Here is a 16,602-nt window from a genome sequence, read left to right on the forward strand (position 1 = left end):
CCTAGGGGTGTTTAAGAGGAGGTTAGATGAACATCTTGCTGGGGTCATTTGACCCCAGTACTCTTTCCTGCCATGGCAGGGGGTCGGACTAGGTGATCTACTCGGGACCCTTCTGACCCTAGAAACTGTGAACCTGTGACTTGGGGTCATGGTTGACCACAAGATGAACATGAGCCTTCAATGTGATGCTGCGGCTAGTAAAGCAAGCAAACGCTGGCTTGCATCCATAGATGCTTCTTAGGCAAATCCTGGGACATCATTCTCCCATTGTACTTGGTCTTGGTGAAGCCACAGCTGGAGTACTGCGTCCAGTTTTGGTCTCTATGATTCAAAAAGGATGTGGAGAAGCTTGAGCGAGTGCAGAAGAGAGCCACACACATGATCAGGTCAGGAAAACAGACCTTATGAGGAGAGGCTGAGAGCCATGGGGCTCTTTGGTCTAGGAAAGCGCAGGTTCAGGGGTGATCTGGTGGCCATGTTTAAATTTATCAGGGCTGCTCATCAGGATCTGGGGAAATGTCTGTTAACCAGAGCATCCCAAGGGAAGACAAGATCAAACAGTCGTAAACTGCGCCGCAACAGATTCAGGCTGGACATAAGGAAGAACTTCTTTACTGTCTGAGCCCCCAAGGTTTGGAATAGACTGCTGCCGGAAGTGGTTCAAGCACCTACTTTGATTGTCTTCAAGATGCATTTGGATGCTTATCTTGCTGGGATCCTATGATCCCTGCTGCCTTCCTGCCTCTGTGGCAGGGGACTGGACTCAGTGATCTTCCAGGGTCCCTTCCAGCACAAATGTCTATGAAACCTATTCGTTTCTAAGAAGTCAAGGGATTTTCAGGCCTGTTGCAAGAAATATATGCCTTAGTTGAAACAAATATTTAAATTTGACTTGCAAGAGCTCAAATATTGTGGTAATAGGATACTGTCAGTTTAAGATATTTGTGATGCATAGATAAAATATTAAATCTTCAAAAAGAACACAAAAGTGATACAGTACTTGGAAATGATCAATATTGGTTCAGTCCCCCAATAAGAACTAACAATAACTCTTTGGTGTTTAAATCTGAAGTTCAGCAATACTTGCAATATTGATTAACATAAAATTATTTTGGTAAAGATTTGTTGTCACGCAGGTATATTAGATAGCGTTCCCCCAAATAATGATTTTCAGTTTTATAACCCTTTTGATATTATCTTTAGCAGTCTGCCTGACTAGGTCTAGTCCATACCTACCATGTGGTGACACATGAATTAATTTTTAAAGGTGACAAATGATGTATCCAATTCCCTGGAGCCTATGTGATAGTTGTAGATCAAGGAAGGTGGTTTAATTTTTAGGTGTTAACCATATTACATTGTTAACTTGGTATTGCTTGAGTATAGTGCCATTGTTAACTTGGTATTGCTAAAGTACAGTGCAAGGGTAAAGTCATGTTGACTTCAGCTCCATTTACACTTAAAAGAGGAACAGAGTGGATTCATGAAAAAGTAAAATAAGAAATGAAAGTTTGTGTCAGACTACTAGGGTGATGTTGCAAAGATTGTACATAAAGTGCCTTAAAATTATACTGTATATCATTCGAATCAGAATTTACCTTCAATATGCTTTTATTGGTAGAATTCCTTGAAGCACATGAATATCCAGAGCACATTAAGCACCTGGTACAAAAAGAACGAGAGTTAGAAGAGCAAGAAAAAAGGCAACGTGAAATTGAGCGCAATACTTGCAAGGTTAGAATTCCAGTTTGCATAACATTGGATCTATAAATTTCTATATAAAAGGATTGAAAGCTATATTGCAAATGACTGCCATACCACAATGAGTCTTGTGGAATACAAATAATATGCTTTATTACAAATAACTCATTACAACTAAGGGTCTATATGCCTGAGTCAGGTACATAGTAGATGGCTAGCATTAATTTTAAACTCACATTTTTGTATTTGAATTGGAAGCCAGAGTAACAATATTGTATAATCAGCTGAATAACAGAATTTTAAACAAGTAAAAAAATGAAAAGTTAGTGTTTTATTGTAGTAACCTCTCTAGTTGAAATAGTATTAACCTTATGTTTTATATTTTGTTGTGTTAGGATAAGTAAATAACATATAAGCACGTTTCCATTTTAAAATATGTTAATTGAAAGTAAATTTGTGAGAGACTTGATTTATTCTTTTAATTGATGGCTTTACATTACAGATAAAATTGTTCTGCATGCATCCTGTAAAACAAATAATGATGGAAAATAAATTAGAAGTTCATAAAGACAAAACACTGAAAGAAGCAGTAGAAATAGCCTACAAGGTACTGTATCATTTATAACAATACAGTAAAACAGGCAGGTGAATTTTTACTGCATTTCCTTCATTATATACTTTCATGCTTATTTCTGTCTGTCCAGATATTTTTATACAGAGTAGCATTAGGCGTTTCACTTTTGTAACCTCTGACAAAGTTGCTGTTGATCATTATTATAAAGTATTGTCCCTAACTGAGTTTAACTGGAATGAGATGGTGCCTGTATTTTTAAAAAAGTAGTTTCACATGTTCCTATTATAAAGTTACAGTTGTGTTTTTATCCCTATTATTCAGATATAAGATGGCCTCCCCCTTAATAATTAGATTCCTTATATGGAAAATTTATAAATTTGTTATAACTTTCTCTAATTATTGGAGATTTACCTTTGCATTTGTCCCACTCCCTTTGCACTGGTACTGCAGGTAAATAAATCTGAGGGGTCAGGTAGCCACTTTGCCTTCTGTCATCTCAACTTCTCCCTGCAGTCCCTTCCCCCCCTCCTTAGTGTCAGCCCCTGCTCTCTCTGAGCACATGGAAGGGAGGGGCGAATGTGAAAACATTGACCTTGAAGTAGACATAAGCAAATTACAAGTACCCAAAGACTTGGTTCATCCAGAATTGACACATTTCACCTTTTTTGAAAGTGCTGCAAGTTTTAGCCTAGGTACTCTATAAACACACTTTTTTTAGCAGCACTTTTGAAACCTACTTTAGATACAGTACAAACTATGTATGATGTTAGTTTAAAGCCAAAAGGCTCATGATATGTCATATAGTTCATTGGGTTGGCTTCAGCAATCAAGTGTTTCAAGCCATGGTGGCCCCAGAGCTGAGTGCTGCTCTGTATATATGTATATTCCAGACCAGCATTCCCCGCACCTGCTAATTAGCCACATGTTCTTGTCATGAGTCCTAGGATCCTCCAAAAATGTATATGTGGATGAAATGCAGGGAAGTCTGGTCCACTTCTACTCATGGAGGGCAGGACCACAGTAATCATATGCGACAGGCTGAGAGGGGGTGACGGGTCCTGTTTGGTGATGTTAGCCAAGCACTTAAGGTTGGTGAAGCAACAGGAATCATTGGAAATGGGAGAGAGAGTGGGAGTGAAGAGGAAACCTAAATGTATTCATTGTAGTGGTTCACCATGACTTGAAGAAGAGGCTGTGCTGCGGGGGACTACGCACAATGGGCACTTTCATTTTATCTTCTTTGGGTATACTGCATTAACTTGTCTTTGTGGTAGGTTCCTATTAATATGTTTGCCCAATATATAACATGTTTTATAGTTATGTTCATGTTGGCTGTATTTAATCAACTTTATAGTAGGTTTCCATTACTGAGCACATGCTGTTTTTGGCTGCAGTTTAATGATAGACAATATGCTTAATGAGGTTTGCTTATATGCAAATATAATATAAGGAGCTTTTTCCCCATATGCTGGTAGGGATTGGGAGTGGGAAATCTCATCTTGTATTTGTGTAAACACGGTAATTTTTCCCAATTTCCACTGGTGAGTTTACTTTCATCTCTGTACTTTGAAGGAACTATGAAAATGTATAGTAGAATCATAATAAAACTGTAAAAAGAAATACTGATACATATGCAGAAGACAGTCTCATCATGAAGTCTTCTAACTATTTTATCAAATAGTAATTATTCCAAACTCCAGTCCACTCGAACACTTGAATGAGCTTAGAGTTAGGCTTCCGAATCAGAAGGTGGCAGTCGTGACCCCTAGATGCGCAACTCCTGTGAATACTCACAACAACCTCATTTGGAGTGGTTGTATCATGGGACTCATCCTTCCTTCTCAAAAAGGCTGAAGTAGCATTCTGTGCTTCAGTCTCTTTCCATGAGGAAAAGCAAGGGTTGTAGCTATTATGCCCTAATAACAGAAGGGAAAGATCCTTAATATGAACCTTTGCATTTGCAGTGTTGTAATCTACACTTCCTGCCACATATCGCTTTAGCAGAGGTCATGATATTGGGAGATATTAAATACTTTGTGAGCAAAGAGTTTGGTATAGGAGAGGGACTGTTATACTATACTCTAAAAGCTGAATGTGCATGATTAGGATGTTCATGGAATATAGGCAAAATGTGTGTTTGTTGTTTGTGCCGTTTTTTTAAAAATACTGTGTTTCTGCAATTGAATTGCAGATAATGGATTTAGAAGAAGCTGTTCCTTTGGATTGTTGTCGTCTTGTTAAATATGATGAATTCCATGATTATTTGGAGCGATCATATGAAGGTGAAGAGGATACGCCAATGGGAATCTTACTTGGAGGAGTCAAATCAACCTACATGTTTGACCTACTTCTAGAAACAAAAAGACCTGACCAAGTTTTCCAGTGCTATAAACCTGGTGGTAAGGAGGAAGGCTTTACAAATGGCTCAATAAATAATGTATGGCCTACACTGGAAAAAAAACAACAAACCTTCTTCAGTGTTTAAAAAAAGTTTGTTATATGAATGTAGGAGAAAAATGATTTTTTTTCTTGTGGATTCTAGCAATTCCTGCAATTTTCAAAGCCTTTCTAATTCACAGTTTTACGTAGATGATGTTTTGCAGTATCAAAAGGATGGTCAGCATTTCTATATTGTCACCTATATGGCTTTCTTGCCCTCTTGACATTTAAACTGGTTGCCTGTTTCTGAGCCTAGAGAGTCCATTGGTTAGAGTGCTGGTAAGGTATGTTAGTTCTTGTAACTAGTAGCACACAGCTCAAATGACCAGGTATCTTTTACAGCTGGCTTGACTGGAGGCTGCCTGCAGCACAAATCTGAAGCAGGGATTAAATTTACATCTCTGGATCCATTACAAGACACTTTAGCTGCTCAGTTACCTCACCTTCTGTACATTTAATTATATGCTTAAATAGGACATTAAAAGCAGTAAACTTTCGGAATTTTTTGTACTGACTCATCTCTCATTTTCTCCTTCTTCTGTCCCCATAGAGGTCATGGTAAAGGTTCATGTGGTTGACCTAAAGACAGAATCTGTTGCTCCGCCTATCAGTGTCCGAGCCTATTTGAACCAGACAGTTACTGAATTCAAACAACTTATTTCAAAGGTAAAATTTTAATTCGTCAAGTTTTGAATTCTTTTGAATTATGAAAACTCAATAAAATATAAACATAAAGGATGAGAGCCTTGAATTGCTTCTTACCCTTCTTGCTGTGTAAAGCCCTAGAAATGTTGTCCAGCACAGAAAATAAATGTAATGGTGTATCGGAGTACTCATGCACAAATTCCAGTTAGTGTGTGCTGAATATGGGGACAACATACAATTCTGCAGAAGTGCTGCTCTTCTCTTTAAGTGGTACTGGATCCTATATAACATGTTTTAAGTATTAACTCTTTCTTGCATTAATTAGTATAGAAGGTGGTTAAAAAAACCCCAACCTACAGTTTTGAACTTGTTCACTTTTCAGGTTTGAAATAAATTCACTTCTCAGTTTTACTTTTAAAATCTGTACAAAAGGAGAGGTTTTGATTCATCTTATATTTAGCAATTAATGACTTATCCAGCTTTTTTAAAACTCGTGTCACTTTGTTACTCAGACTTCATGCACAAGTGAATTGTATACCACTGATGTTCTCTTTTGTTTTGTTCTAAGTTTACCACTTTCTCTAATTTTATTACGAGTAACTTGTGTTCATCAATATAGAATAGAAAGGAGGAAATAAATAATTCAATATTCTCCTACCCACCACTCTTCCCCACTACCCCTTCATCATTTTCAATCAGCCAGTTTCATCATGCCAGGTTATTTTTTCCCTCATGGTTGTTTGAGAAATAGCATACAATTATTTATGAAAGTGTATGCAATTTTGTTTTGTTGCCTTGTAGGCTACTTACCTGCCTGCTGAAACAATGAGGGTAGTGCTAGAACGTTGCTACAATGACTTGCGTCTTCTCAATGTTGCCAACAAAACACTGAAAGCAGAAGGCTTTTTTAGAAGTAATAAGGTAATGTCTGTTCTTAAATCATTCTTTTCCAATGTGTTTATAACTGATACTAGTTACTACTAACATTTAGCATTCCATACAATAGTGTATATTTATGAGAGCCCCTCTACATTTGCAGATAAAGGTGCAATGGGATCTAATGTGCAGTCCACATGATGTTGCCTCCTGCCATGCCAGCAACCTCCTTTAGCTGGGAGCCACCTCAGTTGAGGGGCACTCAGCTGCGGGGGTGTACCACACACCCCTGCAGCTGAGATGCAGCTGCTGTGATCTTCCAGCCCTGGTGGTTTGTGAAGTCCCTGGGGCTGGGAGATCAAAGCAGCTGCAGTCTCCCAGGCCCAGGGGTGTGTGAAGTCTGGGACTCAGGGTCCCTTAGTTGCAGATCTCTTAGCCTTGGCTTGGCATGGTGCACCTAACTGCAAGGGAGACCAAGCTACATATGCTAATTTAAAGCTTGATAGCAACCCTCTATTAAGTTAGTATGTATTTTCAAGGTCTAGCTTTATAACTGGTTGGAGCTTTTTATGGCATTGTAGTGGATTTAGGGTTGACTAGCTCACTCACAGTCCTCCAGTGTGCTTTTACAGGTTCACAGCCTCTAGTTATCACCTGCGCTGCTCCAGGATGGGCTCCCTCCCAGCAGGCTTCAGTCAGCATAAGTACTTTGCACTGTGCAAACTATCCACATGTGGTCTTCTCCCAGAACACCTGGTTTAGTCTAACCATATACACAGTCTCTGGTCAACTCCCAGGAGAAAGGCACTTTATGAATGGTCCTCAGGCAACATTGTGCTGACCTGCTGGCTTCTTCCCTTTCCAATCTCTGTTCCAGGCTGTCAGTGTCTCAGCTCTGAGCTCTTGGCTCTGTCTCAGCTCTCTGCCTATGTTGGTTCTCAGCCCTCCACTCCCAGCTGTCTGCCTGTCCAGGCTCTCAGCTCTTCACTGTCTTCCTGTCCTGGCCTCTTCCTCCTAGAAATCTAACATTCTCCCTGAGATCTCTCTTGAAGTCTTTCTATTGTTCCTTTCCCCAGGAGCCTTCTTAACTTCCTGTGGGCTGGCTCGTTATCTGCATCAGCTGGCCAGTCCTAGGCAGCCTGTAATCGGGTTTCACTGCTTGCAGCTGGTCTGTAGTCCTTACCAGCCTACAGCCTGCCACCGGACACCTTGAGCTGACAGTCTGCTACAGCATAATAAGTACTTTACATATGTAGCTAGTCTCAGGGTAATTGTACAGTTAACCAGTTCATTGTGCAATACCTGCAACATGTAGAGGGGGCCTCAGTTTACTTCATTTTTTCCGAATTTTTATGTCATGCCTGGTTTGAGAGCTAGCAAATGTTATAGTATGAATAGTTATGGTTGTACACAAGACTAGATAGACATGACAAAGTAGAGCATGCCAGCATTCTGCAATGTGGTCAGTCCCTGAAGCCCAGTGTTAGTGATGAGAGGTTATAAAAACATCCTCAGTTTAGGGAACCAAAGGTGGTATGCATCTTGACAGACTGGTATATTGTGAATTGTTACTTCAGGCCCTAAACAGTTCCCATGCTGAGAGCAAGTACAGCTCTTTTTTAAATGTCTTGCTGAACTTAATACAAATGGCACGTTTTGGTTTTTAATCTTGCATCCAGTTTCTTTTAATGTACTAGCTCACCAAGGGAAGCCTTTATCAGTATTAACTACTGTCATAAATATTTACTGTACCTTAAGTCAAGCAGTTCCGTAACTTCAATAGTATCTGTAGCATTGTCCTTACTACTTCAGTGATGGGACTTTAATTTGGCACAGGAAATCTGCACTTCTTCCATTTAACCACTTGTTGACTTTTGCTGCTCCTTGCCTCTTCCCAAACAAGCAGTCCCAAGTCTGGGGGAGGGGGGCAGGGCTTTACCCCAGTGTTCACTCTGCTCTGCTCCCAGGGGCTGCAGGGACTGGCTCTTAGAAGTGGCACATGGGGGAAGCTGCCCCCCACATGACATTCAAAGCAGTGCCCACTGGCTTTTTCTGCCACACAGGTGGGTGGCACATGCAGGAAGCTCAAAGCCTGTGCAGCCAAGGCCTGCCCCAGTTCTTGGTGCCTTAGGTTTTAAATGCCATCCCACTTGGCCATCTGATCAGTGTGGGTGGGGATATCAAAAGCTGCAGGGTCAGGGAGGCTATCTGTGCTCCAGGTCCCAGTCTTGCAGACTTTAAATGCCCTGCCTCCCCTTTCCACCTGCCCCCTCCCCCACAAAGGCCCCATGGGTTTTAAATGCTGTACATGCTGCCCATTTGCATTTGCACACAGTGATTTTTAAACTCAAGGCGGGTTGCCTGTTGACTGCCTGTCCCCTTTCTGGACAGAAGAGAAGACAAACCGTCACTTTTGGGCTTCCTTCAGGGTAGGAGTGGCCCAAGGAATAGTGCTGTAGAGCCTCCATCTGGGGAAGCCCCCTCACCTGTGCAGCTCTCTAACAAGGGGCTGGAACACAGTGTGCTTTCAGCTGTCAGGTTACAGAGGGATTTTGGGGGTGGGGGTCATTCTTGGATCAGTAGTGGTTTGTGAAGGCTTTGTTGCTCTGTGGCTGAGCAGAAGAATGGCATTGACTGATTCCAAAATGAGTTGCATCAAGCCCTCTTAATCAGAAGGAAGCACTGAAGAAAGTGAAGGTAACATCACTCTTCTTCCCCCCCCTTCCGGTCTTTTGAATTTTAAGATGTAATTTAGTTATGGTATTGCTTGAATCATGTATATATTTAAAGGCTTGCAGTTTATTAAGCAATAGAGTAAATTTTAAGACCTAGGACTTAGCTTTCCAGGAAGTCAGTATCTATCCTCTTCTTGTGTCTATCACAGATACAAATGCATAAGTACTTATACTCACATCACGTATGTAGGTTGTGTAAATTATACTGCATGTGTAATGCAGTATAATTCTTTCAGAATATTAGGGGAGTGCATTTTGAAGTGACATGCAAACTTTTTGTCGATAAATAAGGTTAATAGGGGCCTTGTCAATTCTTCTACAACATCAGTGATAATGCGATGAGATTTTTATTTTTTTACGCACACACGCGCACACACACACACACACACACACACACACACACAATTAAACAATTTAATTCTTGAGTTCTTGTTATTTTTATATTAAGTTTTTTCCCAAACTGGCATTTAAAAATGGGTCAGTTTTGGAATAGATTTTACATACTGCTGTTTTTTCTAATGCTTTCAGAATTTTATGTCTTTACTATGTATGGTATGTTGCTGTTTATAATTTTATTTAATAACATGGATATGTAGTATAACCACATGATTTTATGTTCAGGTGTTTGTTGAAAGTTCAGAGTCTTTGGATCGCCACCTGACTTACACAGATTCTCAGTTATGGAAACTTTTGGATCGTCATGCAAATACAATAAGACTGTATGTTTCATTACCAGAACAGTCTCCTGGATCTCAGTTTAAAAGAACAGTTTACCAGAAAGCTAGTGGAGATTCAGGTAATTTGGATGAAGTTTGTGAAAGAGTAAAAGGTTCTGTAGATAATATGAAATCGGTAGAGGCTATCCTAGAAGAAAGCACTGAAAAACTCAAAAGTTTGTCACTGCAGCAGCAGCAGGAGGGAGACAACGGAGACAGCAGCAAGAGCACAGAAGCAAGTGACTTTGAAAACATTGAGTCACCTTTGAATGAGAGAGATTCTTCAGCATCAGCAGAACACAGAGAACTTGAAAACCAAATTCAGATTTCTGATCCAGAAAACTTCCAGTCAGAGGAGCGATCGGATTCTGATGTGAATAATGATAGGAGCACAAGTTCTGTGGACAGTGATATTCTTAGTTCTAGTCATAGCAGTGACACTTTATGTAATGTTGAAAATGCCCCCATCCCTTTGGCTAATGGACTTGATTCTCATAGTATCACAAGTAGTAGGAGATCTAAAGCAAATGAAGGAAAAAAGGACACCTGGGATACAGCTGAAGAAGATTCTGGAACTGATAGCGAATATGATGAAAGTGGCAAGAGTAGAGGAGAAGTGCAATATATGTACTTCAAGGCAGAACCCTATGCTGCAGATGAAGGTTCAGGAGAAGGACAGAAATGTAGGTATCAATTCCATTTTGTTCAGCTTCATTTAACTTAATACATTTAGCTAACAAACATATATGTTCTGTTGTCAGAAAAGTATTGAAACACAAATCAGCCTTTTTTGAAAATGCTTAAATATGGCAATACACATTATCGTGTTCACTTGTAATTGTGACTTGACTTTACACAAACTAAATTATTGCCAAGTGAAGTCTCTCAGTGAAGAGCACAAGTACGTTTCAGCTAGTTTTCACATCCTTGAATATAATACCTGATGGGTTTTTTTGTTTTGCTGCATATTGAAAATAGGTTTTTTGGTGGAGGAGAGAACAGCATGACCTTTTTCAGCAAAGGAAAAAAATGTTAAATCATTAATGTTATTCTTTGTGCATTGTTTGCTCACAATACCACTACTATTTCTGTTTGAGCTACAATGTACTCTCAACAATTCTGAAACCATCTGTTGTTGTTTTGTTTTATTTTATTTTTTTAATTTTTGTAATTAAAGCAGAACTCAAAGGCCAAGGACACTTTTGATTTTTGGAGCTTTAGTTTATATACAGCCTCATTAGCCCGAGAATAGTAGATCAGTTTTAGGTGTGTATTTGGATCCAGGTATTTTAACGTTATCCAGGCTTTTCATATTTTGTAAAACTCATGATGATATTCCTGTGTCTACTTTTTTAAAATTATGATTATCTTTTATATGCATATATCATAAAATGTGAAAGCCACAATTAAAGAAGTTTAATCATAACTAATGCAAAAATCTAAACCAGAGTTCTTTTCTCTAACATAAATTGGGAATCTTCAAATTTATGAATAGGGACAAGTAACAGAAGTATTAATTTTAAATTGTATGAATTGTTACTTTTGAAGGAAAAATACCTATTACCTAATGCAGCAGCAAAATAATTTTGAACTATTGGAGTTATGTTTCTTTCTTGGAATAAGAAAATTGCTCTTTTTTAATCAGAGACTGTTTACTAAACTGTTGAAAGCATCTTTCTAGTCTCATTCCACTTCACTGTATATTTTGTTACTTCCATTTTAACATTGTAAACCTGCACATTCCCACGAAATAGTGTGTTATCAGAAGTTTAATTCGAGTTGTAATTTTACACAAAGATTTAAGTTGAATTAATAACATCATTCTTTGCTTTTCCTCGTGTGTAATGATAAAGTCTAGGTTCTTGCACGAGGTCAGATCCTTACATTGTTGCAGGTCATGGAGTCCAGTGCTGGTGTAACAATATACCAGCTGAGGATCTGTCCAAGAAAATAATGTTTTTATCTCTGAAAGTAAGAGGACAAATCCTGCTTCTCTTAATTATTTACCAGTTTCACCTGATGTCAGTAGGAATGCTGTTTGACCATGTTGTATTTAGTCTTCCCTTCTGGCTTATGTGGAGACAGGTTTTCATTCCCCAGCAGGGTTGGATCACCAAAACACCTCATTTTCCCAGACCCTCTGTACCCATTACCATGCTTTTATGGAATGATAGACCCTTCCCCAGATCCCAGCTCTTAAATGGAAGGACAAGGAGATACCTATAAAACACAGAGCCCCTTGATTCAGTTCATATGAGGGAATATGGGTCAGGAGAGGGGCTGAGGCTCCCCTAGAAAAATGAGCCCTCCAAATCTTGTGGGGGGTCAGGTAGTAGTAGTTCAGACACCTTTTGGGGCAGAGATTTCCCAGGTCCTCCCTTGCATGAGGGATGGATGGGGAGAGGCAGTAGACTTGGTTAATCAGTCTGCTGGAGCATGACAATTACCATATTCCAGCAACCTTCTGCGTCTCATGTATCATCATCCCTGCACTTAAAAATGGTGGCAGGGTCACTTGAACTAAAGCCCGTTGAAAGAGCTTTAGTTCAAGTGCCCCTACCGCCATTTTTAAGCACAGGGATGCTGATATACAAGATGCAGTGGCACTTTAATTAAAGCAGCTCTCGGAGCTTTTCTTCTAGAGCGACAGGCCACCAGATCTTGGTGCACTTGGTAGAGTGCAAGTGAATGACTCACTCTGTCACCCGAACTATTTTTATCCCTTTTACTTCTACAGCTGCCTTTCAGTACTGCCCAACGCCTCCTTCCATACCCTCTTCCTTAATCTCTTTCCTTTCTCTGCAAGAATGTCCATATGTAACTTAATTTTTAAAAATTAATCTATTCATCGTCTGAACTTTCCTACAGTCCTTGGTGTTTTTCCAAAATTAAACAAATAAAACCTGATACAGGCAGATAATAGCAAAATGCCTTCTTCCTTCCTGAATTTTCTCCCAATGTTCTGCTGTACAGTGATGCTATCTAGGTGCATCTGAGGTCCTGTGCCTGCTTAATTTGAGACTAGGCAAGTATTTCAGGGTTAGATTTTGAAAGGCTTCTATTTCACGAGTGATGAAGGCACAAAGTTGAGTACCTAAAGGACGTGATTGTTTTTTAAAACATGACCTGGTGTATGTCTAAGCTTCCTATCTGTAAAATGGAGATGATGATCTCCTTCACTGGGGTCTCAATATGCAAACATTTTTAAGGTTACTAAAGATTCTACCTCTCTGTGCTATGAATTGTCAGTCACTTTAGGGGGTTACAGTAATAGCTCCTTTAAAGCATCTGCCCTGCCAAAATGCTGGGCTTGGTTGCATGCAGAGTGGGAGCAAGTGGGCTTCTTTCTTCGGTAACAGTCCTGGGTAGGCAGAAATGATAGACAGAAGCACCTAGGATAGATAAAATAGCAATGGGGGTCTGGTTCATCATTTAGACTACTAAGCACTGACAGTTCAAGTAACTCTTTAATAAGTACATGAATTTTTTTAGCAGAGTAGGCAAAATCTGTATCCTTTGCAGCACAATGTACTGATTCACTTCTGTGGGATTTTTTTGGTCTTAGGGTTGATGGTGCATGTTGACAAAAGAATTACACTGTCTGCTTTCAAGCAACACTTGGAGCCCTTTGTTGGAGTTCCATCCTCTCACTTCAAGGTCTTTCGCGTCTATGCCAGCAATCAAGAGTTTGAGAGTGTTCGGCTGAATGAAACACTTTCATCATTTTCTGATGACAACAAGGTTATTAAACCATGGTTTTTAATAACAATGTAGACTGAACTGTATAGATTGGGTTATGTTTTATGAATTGGCAACTTCTGCATGTAAATTGTCAGATAACATTCATGACTTCATTGAATCTTTGTTACATTGGTAGTGTTATGTAGTGTTTAAAAGGAAATATCTTTTTGCCTTTAATGTTGCTTCTAACAGAACTTTTTAATTTGTAGATAACTATTAGACTTGGAAGAGCACTTAAGAAGGGGGAGTATAGAGTCAAAGTGTACCAGCTTTTGGTAAATGAAACAGAGGTGAGTTACCTTGTATATTTTTAAGTCTAAAATTTAGGCCTGAGGAAGGGCAACTGAAGGGCATAAAGCCAGAAACACTAGACACTTCCTGAAATGTAGGTAAAAGCAGGGGAGATGATGTCACTGCCAGTGCCTGGTCATTACAATGACAGAGAAGAAATTGGTTAATATATGCACAGTGTGTCCTAAGTCAAGGACCATAGTTCACTACAGAAGAAGACACCCTCCCCCCCACAAGTCCTTGCTAATGTGGTGTAGGGGAGGAAATTTCCTTCTTGACCTTCATTTGGTGCTCTCTCTGACCTTGAGTGGAAGATCAAGACAGTCTCTGCCTCCTGAGTTTCCTAAATATCAGCAGGAGCGTGTGAAGTCTATAACAGCCTTTGACAGCACTAAGTTTATCTTGAATCAGTTTAGAAGAGGAGCCTGCTCACAAACAGTTCTTAACTATTATTTTTTATGTTTGTTGATTCTAGGCCTATAAATTGCAATACATGTGCCCCTTCCTTTTTATTTCTCCCCCATTTCTCCCTCTCCCTCCCCCCAAATTAACTCTAATTCTGATCCATTCTTATTTATGTTTACAGCCATGCAAGTTTCTTTTAGATGCTGTTTTCGCTAAAGGAATGACTGTTCGGCAGTCAAAAGAGGAACTACTCCCTCAGCTCAGAGAGCAGTGTGGGTTGGATCTAACCATTGACAGGTAAAGGACAGTGAAATCAAGGCTGAAATTGTTATGTTAAAGGCAGCTTTTAAAAAGTACTTTATTTTGTAGGTCTCAGAAGCCAAGGGGATCTGCTACAAATATTGAAACCCTTCCCTCAGAAACCCTTTCTGTCAGAAAATATTAATATAATCAACAAACTAATTTAGGATTTTTTGGAACAGCAGTAAGTTGTGTTTATAACCAAACTGAATATCAGAGATTAGACCGTGATAAGTTTCTGCCAGGATTGGTGTTTATAAGGAAATACCTTTGTTTGCAGTGCCTTATTTCCAGAGGATATTGGATCACATCTGATTTGCAGTTCAGTTTTGGTACCCTCCTATTGTCTAGAAATGTTATTTGTTCTAAGAAACAGTACTTCTTGAAAAAGAAAAAAATGCACTGTAAAGACCATTGCTGCTTACAGAAATGAAAAAAAAACCTAGCGCTTTACTTTCAGCTTGATGCATCCTGCGCCGATTTCAGCACATGCCCAAAAGAGTTTGATCTGGCTTGCCCAATGTCTATATAGATCACGCACTTACTTCACTGGGTCTTTTTGGCACTTTTATCTAATAGCAGATTGAGTCAGCTATTGGATAAAAGTGCCAAAAAGCCCTGCTGAAGCACCCAATCTATATAAATGTTGGGGAGCTGGATCAAACTAATGTGCTTCATCTTCTGGTAAAGTGCTGCAGTCTTGTTTTTTGTTTTGCTTTGTTTGGGGGGGGGTGCTTCTTGGGTTTTTTGGGGGATTTTTTCATGCCTGTCAGCAGCCCATGAGTTTGAGTCTCTCTGAGATGCATCTCCAGAACATTTTAGTGGATCATGTCCTCTGGGATACCTCTGAAAGATTCTTCCCTTAATTTTCCATGTACTTTTTAGTCTCATTTCTCAGGGCAAGATGGGACTAGACCAGTGGTGCCCAACCTTGTGCCTCTGAAGGTCAGAAGAGTGGCATGGGGTGGGTCTGTGGGCTGGATCTGGCCCTGTCCGTTCCCAGTCTGACTTCTGCACCACCCAGTATGGTCTGCCAGCCAGATCTGGTATGCAAGGCCATGTTATCCAGCCAGTGGGGCTCCCCATGGGTCTGGAATTTCAGCAGCAAGGAAGTGGCAATTAACACTATAACTGTTCCTCTGCTGCCAAATTTCCAAGCCCTTTGGGAGCTCTGTGGGCTGGATGACACCACTGCACAGGCTGAATCTTCCCCACAGGCCAGCAAGCTTGTGCCCGTGCAGTCAGGTTCCCTCTAAGGTGCGCCCATGCATGGCTGCACACAACTAAAAGTGCAGCCACATGCAGCCTTTTCAAGGCTGCACACCAGGAGAGGCTTGAGCCAGAGCCTGATGCGGGCTCTGAGGAAGTACTCTGCTTCCCCACATCAGAGCCAGGGAGTGGAGCACTTCCCCGGAGCTGGCAGAGCCCACACCAGCTGCCTGGGCCAGCCTCCATCTCTGCCTTGCCTCGCCTCGGGGAGGAGCCACTGCCTGCCTGGAGTGAGGCTCCACTGGCACAGCCTCTGGGGGCATGTCCCACACTGTCCCTGAGCCAGAAGAGCCTCACTGGGGCAGGCAGCGGCTCCTCCCTGAGGTGAGCCAAGGCAGGGATGGAGGCTGGCACTGTTGGCTTTGCCAGCTCTGGGGAAGTGCTTCACTCCCCGGCCCTGATGTGAGGAATTAGAGCACTTCCCCGGAGCTGGTGGAGCCCGTGCCAGGCTCTGGCCACCGGCCCCAGTCCTTGACCCTCGGCTCCAGCCTCCAGTGACTGGCCCCTGGCTCCAGTCCCCGGCGTCCAGCCCCTGGCTCCTGCCTCCAGCCACCGGCCCCCAGCTCCAGCCTCTGGCCCCGGCCTCCAGCCCTCAGCCCCCTTTGGTAAGTGTCCCACGCCGGACCAAGGCGATGCACTCATGGACCGAGGCAGCTGCTCCTTAGAGGGAGCATTGCATGCAGTAGTCAGATAGCTAGAGGAAGCCCTAGAGCAGCAGTTCTGAACCAAGGGTATATGTACCCCCAGAGACTATGTTAAGTCTCACCAGGGGGTACGCGAGATATATTTCATACATTATCTAACGCAGGTTGAAAGGCCTAAAAAATTAATTTCCCATTGAAAGGGGGTACATGAAGTCTCACTGTGAGACCAAGGGGTACATTGACTGAAAAAGGTTCAGAACCGCTGC

The 16,602-nt window shown here is 41.0% G+C and overlaps 1 protein-coding gene across 6 annotated transcripts in view; it reads left to right on the plus strand.

Annotated features, from left to right (window-relative positions):
- The window catches only part of USP47 (ubiquitin specific peptidase 47), a 106,175-nt gene that overhangs the window by 78,172 nt on the left and 11,401 nt on the right, over positions 1 to 16,602 (plus strand). For all 6 annotated transcript variants that reach the window (XM_019551595.1, XM_019551597.1, XM_019551600.1 and 3 more), the window contains 9 exons: positions 1,622 to 1,734; positions 2,204 to 2,308; positions 4,467 to 4,674; positions 5,265 to 5,380; positions 6,161 to 6,280; positions 9,592 to 10,369; positions 13,252 to 13,427; positions 13,637 to 13,717; positions 14,305 to 14,420. In XM_019551595.1, the coding sequence (XP_019407140.1) occupies positions 1,622 to 1,734; positions 2,204 to 2,308; positions 4,467 to 4,674; positions 5,265 to 5,380; positions 6,161 to 6,280; positions 9,592 to 10,369; positions 13,252 to 13,427; positions 13,637 to 13,717; positions 14,305 to 14,420 (1,813 nt within the window). The remainder of the gene's footprint in view (positions 1 to 1,621; positions 1,735 to 2,203; positions 2,309 to 4,466; positions 4,675 to 5,264; positions 5,381 to 6,160; positions 6,281 to 9,591; positions 10,370 to 13,251; positions 13,428 to 13,636; positions 13,718 to 14,304; positions 14,421 to 16,602) is intronic.

This window comes from Crocodylus porosus, unplaced genomic scaffold, assembly GCF_001723895.1.
Source record: "Crocodylus porosus isolate Cpor-Errol unplaced genomic scaffold, CroPor_comp1, whole genome shotgun sequence".
NCBI lineage: Eukaryota > Metazoa > Chordata > Crocodylia > Crocodylidae > Crocodylus > Crocodylus porosus.